At 40.0% G+C, this 15461-nt stretch overlaps 2 protein-coding genes across 4 annotated transcripts; both read left to right on the top strand.

The window, feature by feature from the left end:
- Positions 1-77: 77 nt before the first annotated feature.
- sarm1 (sterile alpha and TIR motif containing 1) lies at positions 78-14119 on the top strand. Of its 3 annotated transcripts, XM_084419756.1 has the most exons (9): positions 78-1138; positions 3244-3862; positions 5840-6052; positions 6170-6261; positions 6743-7066; positions 8089-8278; positions 8562-8656; positions 13628-13654; positions 13846-14119. In XM_084419756.1, the coding sequence occupies exons 1-9, from the start codon at positions 681-683 to the stop codon at positions 13988-13990; spliced, it is 2163 nt and encodes a 720-aa protein (XP_084275882.1). In that variant the 5' UTR covers positions 78-680; the 3' UTR covers positions 13991-14119. The 3 variants fall into 3 exon arrangements, with proteins under 3 accessions (XP_084275882.1, XP_084275884.1, XP_084275883.1); XM_084419758.1 differs by lacking the exon at positions 13628-13654 and having other exon boundaries at positions 8562-8657; XM_084419757.1 differs by lacking the exon at positions 13628-13654 and having other exon boundaries at positions 8562-8680.
- LOC311297464 (uncharacterized protein) lies at positions 8699-12943 on the top strand. Its single transcript, XM_084419755.1, has 2 exons — positions 8699-12696; positions 12782-12943. Exons 1-2 carry the CDS (start codon positions 8908-8910, stop codon positions 12806-12808), a joined length of 3816 nt encoding a protein of 1271 aa, XP_084275881.1. The 5' UTR covers positions 8699-8907; the 3' UTR covers positions 12809-12943.
- Positions 14120-15461: the final 1342 nt, after the last annotated feature.

Here is a 15461-nt window from a genome sequence, read left to right as displayed (position 1 = left end):
ATCAGACGTCCAGAGAGGAGGAGCTGGACATCATTTGACTCTGCAGTGACTCAGTGTGTGAGCATCACTTTGATGACGAGGTTGATTCTCCACATCACTGGGCGGATCTACAAACGGACGCTGAGGATGCTTGAGCATCCATTATCAACAATCTTGACTTCATTTAATATATGACAGCATCATATTGTTATTTAACAAGTAGCCTATCGCATTAGTTGGCTTTCACAGTAATCTCTCCGAATGTGGCAAAAGGACAGTGGAAATATTCGTCTTTGTCTGACCAGATCTGATCGATTGTCAATGTAGCCTGCATCAACAAACCGGCTAATTTTGTCACATTTTTCCTCAAAGATCAAGTCATTCTTACAGCTTCATCTTGGTATTTGATGGTTTTTAAACAAGCTTGATGGGCCTTTTCTAACGGTGGATTCGTAAAGGGTATCTTAAAGGCTTTGTAACGTCTCTGACGTCATTTGCGTTTATTATATATTTTTTCCTGACATCAGCAGGATTCTGTCGTTTGGTGCAAACAGTCGCTCTTAATGGATTAAACTGTTTCGCATTAAACGATTTGATAACGTAATGAGTTAACCGCGACGTGATTATTTCTTTGTTATACAGCTGAAAGACAAAGAAACATTAGAACTGTTGTAACAACAGACAAACACCTGGTATCCTACATGTTTTTGTCCCTCGTCGTTTATATCAGCAAGATTTGCCGTTATTTCTCCATGTTTAGCTCCGACAGACTCACGGTTCCTGGATATGTCAGTAGTCGGCTACACAACCGGAGGACCGGCTCCGACCCCAGGGCTGTGTCTCCGGGGATCAGCACCGACGTCCAGGTCGTGTTGGAAGTCTCTCTTCCTGCGTTGCGTTCCGCAATCAAAACGCTGAAGTCTTCCAAAGATACAGGAGATATGGAAGAGACTCGCCGAGCCATTGCTGAGACTTTCCAGCTGGTTGAGGAGGCCTGGGTTCTGCCCACAGTGGGTCGACAGGTAGCAGAGGAGATCTGCAACAGGATCCGGCTGGATGGGGGTCTGGAGCTGCTCTTGCAGCTGTTGCAGACCCCTGCTGTAGAAATCACCTATGAGTCTGCCAAGCTGCTTGAGCAGATATTGGTCTCAGAAAACAGGTAACGTTAAGGAACATAAAGTATGTTGTTCAAATGGGCCCTGAAAAGTATTTGAACGTCAAGTTACAGTTAAATATGAATGAATGTCACTGAACCCAGCTAACAATTTTTGGTTCTCCGAACGTTCTTTTTTTAAGATTTGTTTTTGGTTATAGCCAGGAAAGTTTTCTTAGAAATAGAACGTAGTTAAAGAACTGTATTATAACGTTACTTTAACGTTCCCCTAACGTTATTTTTAAATAAGATTAAATGTGTCTATACGATTTAACTTTATTTAACGGGGTAGGCTATCCAGATTTAACATTTCTTCAGCATCAAATAACTTTAACACAATATGGTCTTTAAAATATGAAATATATATATATATATACAGTACTGTGCAAAAGTCTTAGGCATGTTAATACCCCCCATGGTTTTAAGTCAGTTATGTATATCTTTTGCTGTAGTGTGTCAGTAGGAAATATCAGTTTACATTTCCAAACATACTTTATGCCATTAATTGTAATAATCCAGTGAGATTTCTGTATGCACAAGGAATCTGACAACAGCCAGGATGATCTGATCTCACCATCATCGAGTCCGTCTGTGATTACATGAAGAAACAGCAAAAACTGAGACAAACTAAATCCAGAAGACCTGCGGGAACGTCTCCAAGATGCTTGAAGAAACCTTCCTGCAAAGCTACAGTACTGTGAAAAGTACTGGCACTTGTGTTAAAATGCTGTAAAGTGAGAATGATAATAAACTTCTATTAACTAATTCAAATCAATATATGGTGTAACAACCCTTTGCGTTTAAAATGGCTTTTGTCCAGCTACACTTGCGCATAGTTTTTCAGGTAGCTGTGCAGGAAGGTTTCTTCAAGCATCTTGGAGACGTTCCCGCAGTTCTTCTGGATTTAGTTTGTCTCAGTTTTTTCTGTTTCTTGATCATCGACGGACTCGATGATGGTGAGATCAGATCATCCTTGTGCATACAGAAATCTCACTGGATTATTACAATTAATGGCAAAAAGAATGTTTGGAAATGTAAACTGATATTTCCTACTGACACACTACAGCAAAAGATATAAATAACTGACTTAAAACCTTTTTTGGGGGGGGATATTAACATGCCTAAGACTTTTGCACAGTACTGTATGTAAATATATTTAGGCCTACAGACATTACAAAAATTAATAAACAATAATTTGGCAATGTAGGGTAGCCTATCAGTATTTATTTCTTACCACAGTTTAGCGAGACATGCTTCTTTTGGTCAGTAAACAGAAACTTCTCGATTAGCATCATGTTCTTTTCAATAAATGTGTCAAATCTATTCCAAATCATATTTAATTGTAAGTAATTATTCAATAATGATATCGATAAACGTATGTTAGTCAGCAGTAAAACGAAATTTACCTTAAAGTGCGCGGTTTTCTGTGGAAGACACAAGTGGTACTCACTCACCGCAGAGTCAAATGACGGCCAGCTCCTCCTCTCTGGAGCTCCAATGGGGTGGGATTAGTCCAGCTCCTCCTCTCTGGAGCTCCGGTGGGGTGGGATTAGTCCAGCTCCTCCTCTCTGGAGCTCAAATGGGGTGGAGGGATAGAGTTTTGGGTAGCAGGTTAGGTGTTGTTGGATATTCTAGCTCCACCCATTAGGCCCAAATTACATTCGCTCCTCCTCGCTGGAGCTCTAGCTAGGAGGAGCTACACTTAAGCTCCACCCATTTGCTCTGCAGTGAGCAGCTTTTTGGAAGACAGGAGAAAGCTTGTGCTGGAGAGACATAAATGGCCAAAGCATAAATGCTGTAAGCCTATTAAACTAATTTCAGAGCCCTGTATAGATATTGGATAGAATATTAACCTCAATTCAATTGAAATAATATAAAAGAATATAAAAAAAAATGTAATTGGTTTTAAACAGTTTTACTACTTTTGTTGCCATTTTTGTGAGCTTAAGGCCACTTCATACATCCACTAAAAAGTAAAAGGTAAATACAAAAGGGTCTTGTGTCATTTATTTGTAGGTGCCACTTGGTTGGATTACTATAGTGTATTTGTTGGACAGAAGGCTTTTGCATCAGAATTCTTTTAAATGCTCATTTTTTGTATTTCTTTGCAGGGATTATGTGGCACGTATGGGCCTTGGGGTCATACTGAACCTGACCCGTGAGCAGGAGGATGCCCAGCTGGCACGAAGTGTGTCGGGCATCCTTGAGCACATGTTTAAACACACAGAGGAGACATCTGCGCAGCTCATCACCAACGGAGCACTGGACACCCTCCTGTACTGGTGCCGTGGAACAGACCCAACTGTACTGCGGCACTGCGCTGTGGCCCTGGCAAACTGCGCCATGCATGGCGGGCACAGCTGCCAGCGTCTGATGATCGAAAAACAGGCGGCCGAATGGCTGTTCCCTCTAGCGTTCTCCAAAGAGGACGAGCTGATCCGGTTCCATGCCTGTCTGGCCGTGGCTGTACTGGCAGCCAACAGGGAGATAGAGAAAGAAGTGGTGAAGTCTGGTACTCTGGAGCTGGTGGAGCCCTTCATCGCCTCCTTAGACCCTGATGAGTTTGCACGCAACCTTTTGGACAGCGCAGACAGCATGCAGGGCCGCACGGCGACAGACCTGCAGCAGTTGCTGCCCCTGCTGGACGGCACACGTCTAGAGGGGAAATGCATCGCCGCGTTCTACCTGTGTGTGGAGACTAGTATCAAGTCCCGTCAACGTAATACCAAGGTCAAACAAACACTGTATTCACTTCTAGGCCTTCCCCAACTAACAAAAATATGTTCCAATGAACGCTTTGCTAATGTTCACATTAAGTTACGTTATTTCTGAATGTTCTCAGAGCATTGAAAACATAGAGTTTTTTAAATGTAAAAAAAAAAATTCCTGGGCTTGGTTATGTGAATGTTAGAGAAAACATTAAGGAAATGTGTTATCTATTTTATCATTTTGCAAGTACTATGGGAACGTTGCATTTGAGTGTTCTCTAAACCAGCCTTTCTCAAACTTTTTCAAAAGTGCATAAAATCTCAAGGCACCCCAGTGTAAATATAATCTAAAAACACTGCATAACCCAAATGTAAATGCAAATTTTTTATATATATATTTATCTAAAATTAATGTACAATTTTATTAATCCGGTCATATGTTTAACCCTTTCACACGTAAATTTAAAATATTCTGGCTGACCCCCCAGCGTGAGTTTTTCAAGGTGACCGTTATTTAGAACGTGTCACTTTAAGGTTTCCATGGTGACGCGTCATTGCTTGTCACGTGACACACCGCAGCAACAACAGAGCTGAATGAATGATGATCTGCTTTTATGTCATTTTTCCTTTTTTATTCAAAATATTCACAAATTTGTTAGATATGGCATGAAATATCGGATATTCCGATTGTCAAATATATGCAAGTGGAAGTGTTTTGTTTTTTGAACACCATTATAACGATCGCGTTAGTTGAGCTGTATGCGCCGCCATGTTAGTTTGTGCCGCAGATGCAGTTCAGAGAATCGGATCTGTTGGATTTACAACAAGTGAATTCATCCACTTCTCCCTAAATACATAAAAGTAAGTGGCAGGTGAACTGGGAGAAGAATAGAGTAAACTTTAAAGTTACTTACACAATGTGTATCTGATATGAATAAAACTAATTATAATGGAAAGGATTATTATTGCCTCTTCCTTTGACATCGGTGTGTATTTTACAAACTCTAAATGTATTGTTTTTTTAGTACTTATGTCTGAAACCTAAAACAAACATTATGTGGATGAAAACACTGAAAAGTTGTGATATATGACAGCTGAGCGCGCCTGTCTCTGGCTCAGCGCCAGCCAACGAGCGAAAGCACATTTGAATTTAGCAGTTGATCACGTCATGCACTGACCGTTCTAATCACACCCGGTGCTCCAGGGACCAGCCTAGACTGATCACACCGGTGTGAGCGTACGTGCGAAAAGGTTAAAAAGAAGAAGAATGTATTTATGTAAATTCAAATATATTTATATATGAAATGTCAGATTTTTTTTTTTTGCCTACGTAATTTTTTTGGCGGCACCACTGACACAGTCAGGGGGCACCCACTTTGAGAAAGGCTGCTCTAAACCATCTGAAAAAAGTAGTAGGCTAAGTAGTAACGTTTTAAAAACATTAGACTAATGCCCAACTAAAATGTTACAAAAAAACGTTCCATGAATGAAGTATAAATTACATTTTTGTGCTAATAATGTTATTAAAGACCAGGTCATTTAAACAAATGTTTTATTACCGTTACTGGAAGAACACTTGTTCATAACTTTGTCAACAATGTTCTGAGAATGTTCCCTGTTAGCTGAAATGTGTGAGAGCATGTGTCTTAGTATATAATATATATAAATTTTTTATTTAATTAATACAGATGTATAGTACTAAAACATGAGAATAAGTAATATATAAAATAAAATATTCATACATTAATAAATCCGGTCAAATCCGGTAATAAATCAGGTAAAATCCTGGATCTTTCTACCCGGGTATTTCAGGAAAGTGAAGCTGTTCAGGGTCTGAAAAAAATCAAATAAAATGTTAATAAAAAAAATCAAAATCAAAATTATACACAATCATAAACCATAACATATAATCATATAATAACTAAGGCACAAGTATATAAAATATATAAAGCATATTCATACATTTAATGAATATTAAGTATTGGATCTTTCTACTCAGATATTTCAGGAGATTGGGGCTGTCCAGAGTCTAAAGAGGATCGTCATGTACTCCAGTAATGCCACTGTCTGCTCTTTGGCTAAGCGGGCCTTAACAATGATGGGTGAGGACGTCCCAAAGCGTATCCTGTCATCTGTACCCAACTGGAAGAGTGGAGAGGTGCAGACCTGGCTTCAGCAGATTGGCTTCAGTGCATTCACTGAACGGTTTCAGGTTTGTACACAGCTCCTATTTCCTGTTCAGCTGACAAGATAATGGTGAAAGATATGATGATATCGTGCCGATGTTTGCTGTGTACTTAATCACTGTTTTCTGCACCCTTTCTCTCAGGAACTGCAGGTGGATGGAGATCTACTGCTCAATATCACAGAACAGGATCTGATCCAGGATCTGGCCATGACATCTGGACTCACTCGGAAGAGGCTAGTGCTACTTAATTCTTGGAAAAGTATTCATTCTTAAAAAAAATTTATAGAAATGTTCATAATCATAATTAGGGTCCAAAAGATTAAAAATCTCATTTAAATCTGGAAATAAACCTGGATGTTTTAGGATTTTGAGAAATGTATGAGAAACAAATGTTATAATGTACACTGGGGGTCAAAAGTTTGGAATAATTAACATTTTTAAATGTTTTTGAAAGAGGTCTCTTATCATGCTCACCAAGGCTGCATATATTTTAGCAAAAATACAGTAACACAGTAATATTGTGAAATTATTACAAATTGAAACAACTGTTTTCTATGTGAATATATTTTCAAATGTGATTAATACCTGTGATAGTAAAGCTAAATTCTAAGCAGTCATTACTTCAGCCCCAGTGTAAATTGAAACGAAAAAAATGAGGCAAAATAGACGCATTTGATCATAACCTGTAGCAATTCTCTGATGACCTCTGTACAGGTTTCTTAGAGATCTGCGTGTACTGAAGACTTACGCCAACTACTCCACATGTGACCCCAATAACCTGGCAGACTGGCTGGCCGATGTAGACCCGCGATTCCGTCAGTACACCTACGGCTTAATTCAGTCTGGAGTCGATCGGAACAATATTGCCAAGATTACAGACGAACAGTTGCTGTCTGACTGCCATGTAGAGAATGGCATCCATCGTGCCAAGATCCTTTCTGCCGCCAGCTGCCCTGCTAAACAGCTAACCGATTCCCATCCTGCAGGCCCTGATGTGTTCATCAGCTACCGTCGCACTACGGGTTCACAGCTTGCCAGGTCAGACCACAAATGAGATGGCTCTTATCCATCTTATCATCATCCGTTCAGTTACCAAAGTTCCATTTTAATATCAATTAAAGGATGCAGAATATGTCGGTAGTATAAGTGTGCATGCATTTTTTTTGTACATTTTGATTACTTTGACCATGTAACAAATCAGTTTTAATTTAATAACGCTGTTAAATGCAATCTTGACTGCTCTCTTGAATTGTCAAATGCAAATCTCAAAATACAGGGTGGGCCATTTATATGGATACACCGTAATAACATGGGAATGGTTGGTGATATTAAAGTCCTGTTTGTGGCACATTAGTATATGTGAGGGGGCAAACTCCTCAAGATGGGTGGTGACCATGGTGGCCATTTAGAAGTCGGCCATCTTGGATACAACTTTTGTTTTTTCAATAGGAAGAGGGCCATGTGACACATCAAACTTATTGGTAATGTCACAAGAAAAACAATGGTGTGCTCGGTTTCAACGTAACTTTATTCGTTCATGAGTTATTTACAAGTTTCTCTTTGTTCACAGCCATTGACATGACGAAGAGGTTAACACGTGAGGAGTGAATTTTGAACAAAGAGAAACTTGTAAATAACTCATGAACAAATAAAGTTATGTTGAAACCAAGCACACCATTGTTTTTCTTGTGACATTACCAATAAGTTTGATGTGTCACATGACCCTCTTCCTATTGAAAAAACAAAAGTTGTATCCAAGATGGCCGACTTCTAAATGGCCACCATGGTCACCACCCATCTTGAGGAGTTTGCCCCCTCACATATACTAATGTGCCACAAACAGGACTTTAATATCACCAACCATTCCCATGTTATTACGGTGTATCCATATAAATGGCCTACCCTGTATAATACATTTTTTCATACTGTGCATACTGTGAAAATGGATTTACCATTTGTGATTCCTAAATTCACTTTTATTCTATTTATTTAGACAAAGTACAGAATTTGTATTGTTTTGAAATAAACCCTAAATCTCCTGTTCTTTTCTTTCTCTGCAGCCTACTGAAGGTGCATCTACAGTTACATGGTTTCAGCGTCTTCATCGACGTGGAGAAACTGGAAGCCGGCAGGTTCGAGGAGAAGCTGATCACGAGCGTGCACCGAGCACGAAACTTCATCTTGGTGCTGTCAGCCAATGCGTTGGACAAATGTATGGGCGACGTGGCTATGAAAGACTGGGTTCATAAGGTTAGAGGGAGAAATCCTTTCTGTGATTAAGCTTTACTTTTATAAATAAAGTCATTTTTACACTGATCAAGGTTCAGTTCATTGTACAAAAATGCTGCACTTCAACTGGAAAACTCACTCCTGAAGGCTTCAGTCATAGTCATCATTACCTAAATCCCTATTTGAGAATCCATAAATTGTTCTCAGAAAATGCCAAAACGCCCTTCTGCAAACACTTTGAGGTATGTAATTATGTGTATTAATATTGTCAGTGAGGCTAAACTATTTAATTTGTTATCCACAGGAGATTGTCACCGCTCTGAATGAGAAGAAGAACATTGTTCCTGTCACTGACAACTTTGTGTGGCCCGATCCGGCCTCTCTGCCGGAGGACATGAGTGTTAAGTTTAAGACATTAAAAATGTGTTCTTGCACATTATAGCTCTATGCTGAATATTGTTTTATATTTCACATGACCGTTTACTGAAGCTAAAAGGGGGACTCTTATTATGAAAGTTCCCGGAAGAGCGGTTGTTGTGGGGTTTTTTTTTGAGTACGAGTTGGGACGGATGGTGTCTGGGGGAATAATAAACGGAGAACGTTAAATCTATACTGAAGTGTATTTTTGTGTATAACATTGGTAGCAGAGGATGGTTAGCAACTATAGAGTACCGCCAACCTTTGATGAAGGAAAACCATATGAAAGTTGGAAGAATGAAGTCGCGATTTGGACCAGAGTTACAGAACTCGAAAAGAAAAAGCAGGCGCTTGCTGTGGCTTTGGCGCTGTCGGGAAGAGCGAGAGAAACGGCGATGGAAATACCGGTAGACGATCTGAATAACGACACTGGCATGAACACTTTACTTACGAAACTCGATGACTTGTTTCTCAAAGAAGAAAAGGACCAAGTTTACGAGGCGTACTCGAACTTTGACCGGATTATGAAAGATAGCAGTGTTTCCATGACAGACTATATAATTGATTTTGAACAGCGGTACTCGCGGATGCGTAAATATAAGATGGAGCTTCCCGATGCAGTATTAGCATTCAAACTGCTGGACACTGCGTGCTTAGAAGTGAAAGATCGACAGTTAGCGCTGACAGCATGTACAGATTTGGATTTTGCGTCAATGAAGTCAGCACTGAAGAGGATTTTCGGAGGAAAGTCTGCTTCTACAGTGGGGATTAATCAGGAAACAGCATATGTAACAGAACAAAGGCGACAAAGGAGCAAGCCATGGTCGCAAAATGTTCAGCAAAAGACACCACTGCCTGGCACTAACCCTCTGGACAGGTATGGACGCAGATCAAAATGTGCTGTTTGTCAAAGCACTTTCCACTGGGCCAAAGACTGTCCACACAGAGGTGAGCAAGTCAAACTGACTGAAGATTGTAAAACAGATGATATAGAGGAGTGCAACATTACTCTGTATACAAAAGAGTCGCCCACTGAAGCAGAAATATTTATGACAGAGTGTTTCGGCTCAGCAATAATAGACACTGCATGCACACGGACTGTGTGTGGACAGGAATGGATAAATAGCTACATTGCTGAACTAAGCCAAAATGAGATAAAAGACCTGAGGAAGACAGAAACTCGCAGTCACAGACCTTTTAAGTTTGGTGATGGAAAAGTGGTCTATTCCAACAGAAAGTTGAAAATTCCTGCAAAGATTGGACAAACTAGGTGTCATATTGAAACTGAAGTCGTGCCAGCGAACATTCCACTACTCTTGAGCAAGGCATCCATGAAAAGAGCAGGGACAGTGCTAGATATGGAAAATGACAGTGCGGTGATGTTCAGTCAACCTGTAAAACTTGACTTTACAAGCTCTGGTCATTACTGTGTAAACATTATGGACAATGAAAAGAAAAACTTTCAAAGTGATGACTGGGTCTTGGTAGCTGGTGAAGATGTCACTCTTACGGAACAAAAGAATGCAGATGCACAAAGTCAGTGTGACGAGGAAATACTGACAATTTCAGACAAAATGAGCTCAGCAGAAAAACACAAAATCCTGATGAAGCTTCACAGACAATTTGGTCATGCTTCTGCTGACAGACTGCAGAGACTTCTTACTAGCTCAGGAAATAAAGATGCAGAATGTAGTGTCATTCTGGAGAAAATTGTGAGTAAATGTGAAACGTGTCAAAGATACAGTAAGACCAAACCAAAGCCTGCTGTTGGCCTACCACTGGCATCTCAGTACAATGAAACTGTTGCAGTAGATCTACATGAACTTGAACCAGGTGTGTGGTATCTCCATATTATTGACCAGTTCACAAGGTTTAGTGCAGGCAGCATACTGACCACTAAGAAGTCCTCTGAAATAGTGAAACACTTTGTCCATGTCTGGATAAGTGTCCATGGTCCACCTCAGAAACTGTTTAGCGACAATGGGGGAGAATTTAATAATGATGAGGTTAGAGACATGGCAGAAAACTTCAATATAGAAATAAAGACAACAGCAGCATACAGCCCGTGGAGCAATGGACTTACAGAGCGACACAACCAAACACTTACAGAGATCATAATGAAAGTGAAGTCAAGTAACGGCTGTGACTGGGACACTGCATTGGACTGGGCTCTTATGGCAAAGAACACCATGCAAAATGTCCATGGCTACAGTCCTCATCAGTTGGTGTTTGGGCAGAATCCCAACCTGCCCTCTGTGTTAACCGACAAGCCCCCAGCTTTAGAGGGCACAACGAAAAGTGAGTGGGTGGCAAAACACATCTCTGCTTTACATGCATCAAGAAAGGCGTTCACAGAAGCAGAATGTTCCGAAAGAATACGGAGAGCACTACGTAAACAACTGCGTCAGACAGATGAGAAATATGAAATGGGTGACAAAGTGTACTACAAGAGAGTTGACTGTCAAGAGTGGAAAGGACCAGGAGTTGTCATTGGCCAGGATGGTGCAGTGGTGTTTGTCAGACATGGAGGAACCTGCATTAGGGTACATTACCTCAGACTAAGAAAAGTAAATACAGACAGCGGAGATCAACATGTCATGAGGGATGATGCTGAAATTGACACAAACAATATGCAAAGACAGGAGATGCCAGGAGCTGCTGTCAACAACACGGAGGGAACAGAAACTGTAACTGAAATACAGCAGAGTTCAGTGCAAACTGAGGACACAGGGGCATCCACTATGGGGCAGAATGTAGCAGCACAACACACTAGTGACGACATAGTGGCACAAAGTGATACAGAGCAGGGAACTGATGTCCGTTTAAAAACAGGGCAAGTTCTAAAATACAGAGACAGAGATAGTGGGGCTTTGCACACAGCAAAAGTACTAGGGCGTGCAGGCAAAGCTACCGGCAAATACAAAAACTGGTACAACCTTCTGCTCATTGAACCAACTAATGTTGCAGGCAGTAAAGATTCAGTTGACGTATCATGTTTAGACTGTCTTCAAATGGAACCCGCTGTTACTGATGTTAGTGCCACAAATGTCAGTGAGGATGTACTGGTAACAAAAGATCTATCCTTTGACCTAGCCAAACAAGAAGAGATGAAGAGTTGGAGAGATAACAGTGTGTTTGAGGAAGTTCAGGATGAGGGACAAAAGTGCATCTCTACCAGATGGGTGTGCACTCTCAAGGAAACACTAACTGGACTAGTACCAAAAGCACGATTGGTGGCCAGAGGTTTTGAGGAGCTAAATGTGTCAGAGCTACAAAAGGATTCTCCCACATGTGCTTCTGAGTCTCTTCGACTGCTGGTGGCAGTTATTTGTCAAAAACAGTGGACACTTCATTCCATGGATATAAAATCTGCATTTCTGCAGGGAATAGAACTGTCACGTGACATCTACATCAGGCCTCCCCCTGAGGCTATCTGTGAGGGAACATTATGGAAGCTCAAAAAGTGTGTATATGGTCTGGCAGACGCCTCATTGTACTGGTACAATAGAGTAAAAGACATAGTGCTGAAAGCAGGAGGAAAAATGTCCAAGGTCGATCCAGCTGTTTTTTATTGGCTAGATCAGGACTGCACTGTAACTGGGGTGCTTGCCTGTCATGTGGATGACTTCATATGGGGGGGCACACAAAGTTTCTCCACAACCGTAATACCACAGCTAAGATCTGTTTTTCAAGTTGGACGTGAGGAACATGATCACTTCTGTTATGTGGGAATAGATTTTGTGACTGTTGACAGAAAAGTACAAATACACCAGGAAAACTACATTCAACACATGCAACACATTCATATGGATCCTTCACGAGCTGTGGAACAAGACTCACCTCTCTGTGAGGAGGAAAAGGATCAGCTCAGGTCCAAAATAGGCCAAATTCTCTGGGTGGCAAGGCAGAGCAGGCCAGATGTCATATTTGATGCTAGCAATTTGACATCAAACATAAAAAATGCAACTGTGCAGACAATCCATGAAGCAAACCGGATAGTGTGCAAACTTAAGTCCAAGAAGGTAATTCTAAACTTCCAACACTTGGGCAGAGACGGTGCTCTTAAAATGATTGTGTTCAGCGATGCTTCGTTTGGAAATCTTTCAGATGGAGGCACCCAAGGAGGGCACCTGATTCTTTTAATGGGAGAAAATGGAAAATTCTCACCCCTTTCTTGGCAATCAAAGAGAGTCAAGAGGATTGTGCGGAGCACACTTGCTGGTGAAACATTGGCAATGTCTGATGGAATTGACAATTCTATTTTTTTGTCCATATTGTTCTCAGAACTAACTACTGGTGATGCTGAACATGCTCCACCAATAATCTGTGTCACTGACAATCATTCGCTTGCTGATGCAATTAAGTCCACAAAGTCAGTCTCTGAGAAAAGACTCCGCCTGGAGATAAGTAGTATCAAAGAACTTGTCCAAACACAGAGAGTTGAGCGAGTACTGTGGTACAACACAAAAGAACAACTTGCAGACTGCCTTACCAAAAAGGGGGCATCAGCTTGTCAGTTACTCAAGGCACTGAGTGAAGGACAATGGAAACTGAATTAAAACAAAATCTGTCTTTGAGTTATACTTGAGAGCTTGTTGAAATATACTAGGTCATATTTTTGTTCAAGGGTGTTGTTGTTCAGTATGACCTGTTAGTAGGTTAAATTGAAAGTTATTTATTATAATTTTTTTTTTTAAAAGAGTGGGAGTTTGTTAAGTTTAAGACATTAAAAATGTGTTCTTGCACATTATAGCTCTATGCTGAATATTGTTTTATATTTCACATGACCGTTTACTGAAGCTAAAAGGGGGACTCTTATTATGAAAGTTCCCGGAAGAGCGGTTGTTGTGGGGTTTTTTTTTGAGTACGAGTTGGGACGGATGGTGTCTGGGGGAATAATAAACGGAGAACGTTAAATCTATACTGAAGTGTATTTTTGTGTATAACAATGAGGACCATTCTCAAATTTAATGGCATTAAGTAAGTCAACACTCTGTCTCACTAAACATGTTGGTGCAGTTACTCTTTAACATATATGTACTGCTGTAGTTTGTGCCTGCTCAGTAACTTATACACCAGATCCATATCCATATAAGAGCTTTTATTGTAGAGATTTGCACTAATCTAATTGGAAAAATAATGAATTTAAATCTTTTCTCTTAATGTCACAGGTGGTCCCATGAGTACCAGGAAGCCACTATCGACAAGATTCTGCGCTTCCTACAGCCAAGACGCGCTTCCAAGACAGCGCAATGCCCCAGCCAAGAGCAACCAGATGCTGCAAAAACAGACAAAAAAGAGCAAGAAATAAAATAATGTCGCGTTCCCAATAATGGCCATCATGTAACCAGAACACTCCCGTTAACCCTCAGAGGTCAGTGTTTCCTTTGGTTGTATGCATGTAGCTGCTCTAGATAGATTACGGTTGAATTTTCTTGGAGAAAATTTTTTTTTAATAAATGTACCCTACCCAGAGACGCAATGGAACTTTAAAGGTGCGGTCGCATTAGGGACATTTTGGCAAAATTTGGCGTCAATTGAGTAGTGATGTATGATTCACAGCTCACACAGAGTCACTTTCAAACAAGCCAGCTTTCTGGTGGTCAGTGTGGCGAAACTTGAAACCTGTTGTCAAATCTACATAGGGAAATCTTTTACCCTCACACAAAATTTGCGATCGCGTTGGATTCCGAACAACAATAAATGTGACCGCACCTATTCTAATTCTAAGAATATTCCTCAATTGCAGTAATCATACTTGCTATGTACTGACCATGTTCCCAGAATTGTGTGGGACATTTCTGTAACTCAGGAAGTTTAATCGATTTCTGCATTATCAATCGTATTTATGACATCAGCATAAAGCATAATCAGTCTGTTTATATGATAGATAATACTAGATAATCTTGCATCATAGCATTATCAATTGAAATATTAAAAAAAGCCTTATGAAATGTTCATTTGTAATTTTTCCGCATTTGGTTTGCAGTAGGTTATAAAAAGCATCAAATACACTGTAGTTCCATAAAAAGAGTTTCTGTTATTCTTTCGTGACTAATTACAGGTTTGTGCAGTTTGTTTTTTTATTTTATACCTTGCATCATTCACAAAGCAAATAACAATTTTTTCACATCTAAATCATAATGGTTATTCATCGCCTCATGCAGTATTAGAAAAAATCCTTTTAGACAGTTACATGACTTGAAATACTGCTGTAGAGGCTTTTAGGATTTGCAAGGATATTATGCAGCAGATTTGAGTCACTGATACATTTTCAGACACTGTGAAGATTCAGCAGGTCAAGGAAAATGCTAATGAACATTTACTAACACCTCTTGACACCTCAAGCTTTATCCTGCTATTGATCTCCCTACGGTTGCCTTATGATGTGTGCCAGTCTGTCTTTCATGTCTTATACAACGTGTAAAATCTGTGCAATGAAATGTTCTTTTTGAGAAATAAACAGCAATAAAACTGGTTTTGGAAAAACATTATTAATGTTCATGTATGTAAATCATACATATTTTGTTTCACAAAAAATAGCTTGTTGCACTGTATTCAAATATTCCAATACAAAACCGCTGAGATAAACGATTTGACACTTTCAGACAAGCACAAAATGTAATTTTCACTTCCTGTGAACGACACAGACAAGCCATAATCTCAAGTCTCCTCTCAAATCCCTGTAATTCTCAGATAACCAGAACACAACTCACATGGGGAAGCATTTAAATGTTGTGAATTAATGAGTAATAGTAATGTTTAGTGAGTTGTCTTCAGTAATAAT

Source organism: Rutilus rutilus (genome assembly GCF_951802725.1).
Source record: "Rutilus rutilus genome assembly, chromosome: 9".
NCBI lineage: Eukaryota > Metazoa > Chordata > Actinopteri > Cypriniformes > Leuciscidae > Rutilus > Rutilus rutilus.
The sequence above is the reverse complement of the archived record's forward strand: the minus strand, read 5'-3'. Positions and strand labels throughout refer to the sequence as shown.

What these genes read in the sequence shown, in the direction of transcription:
- sarm1 (XM_084419756.1), top strand. Translation starts at nt 681, where the DNA reads ATGTTTTTGTCCCTCGTCGTTTATATCAGCAAGATTTGCCGTTATTTC. An exon ending in TCTGGACTCACTCGGAAGAG is followed by an intron (nt 6,262 to 6,742) that starts GCTAGTGCTACT and finishes ACCTCTGTACAG; the next exon opens with GTTTCTTAGAGATCTGCGTG. An exon ending in TCTCTGCCGGAGGACATGAG is followed by an intron (nt 8,657 to 13,627) that starts TGTTAAGTTTAA and finishes TATAACAATGAG; the next exon opens with GACCATTCTCAAATTTAATG.
- LOC311297464 (XM_084419755.1), top strand. Translation starts at nt 8,908, where the DNA reads ATGGTTAGCAACTATAGAGTACCGCCAACCTTTGATGAAGGAAAACCA. An exon ending in GCAAACTTAAGTCCAAGAAG is followed by an intron (nt 12,697 to 12,781) that starts GTAATTCTAAAC and finishes GAAATCTTTCAG; the next exon opens with ATGGAGGCACCCAAGGAGGG.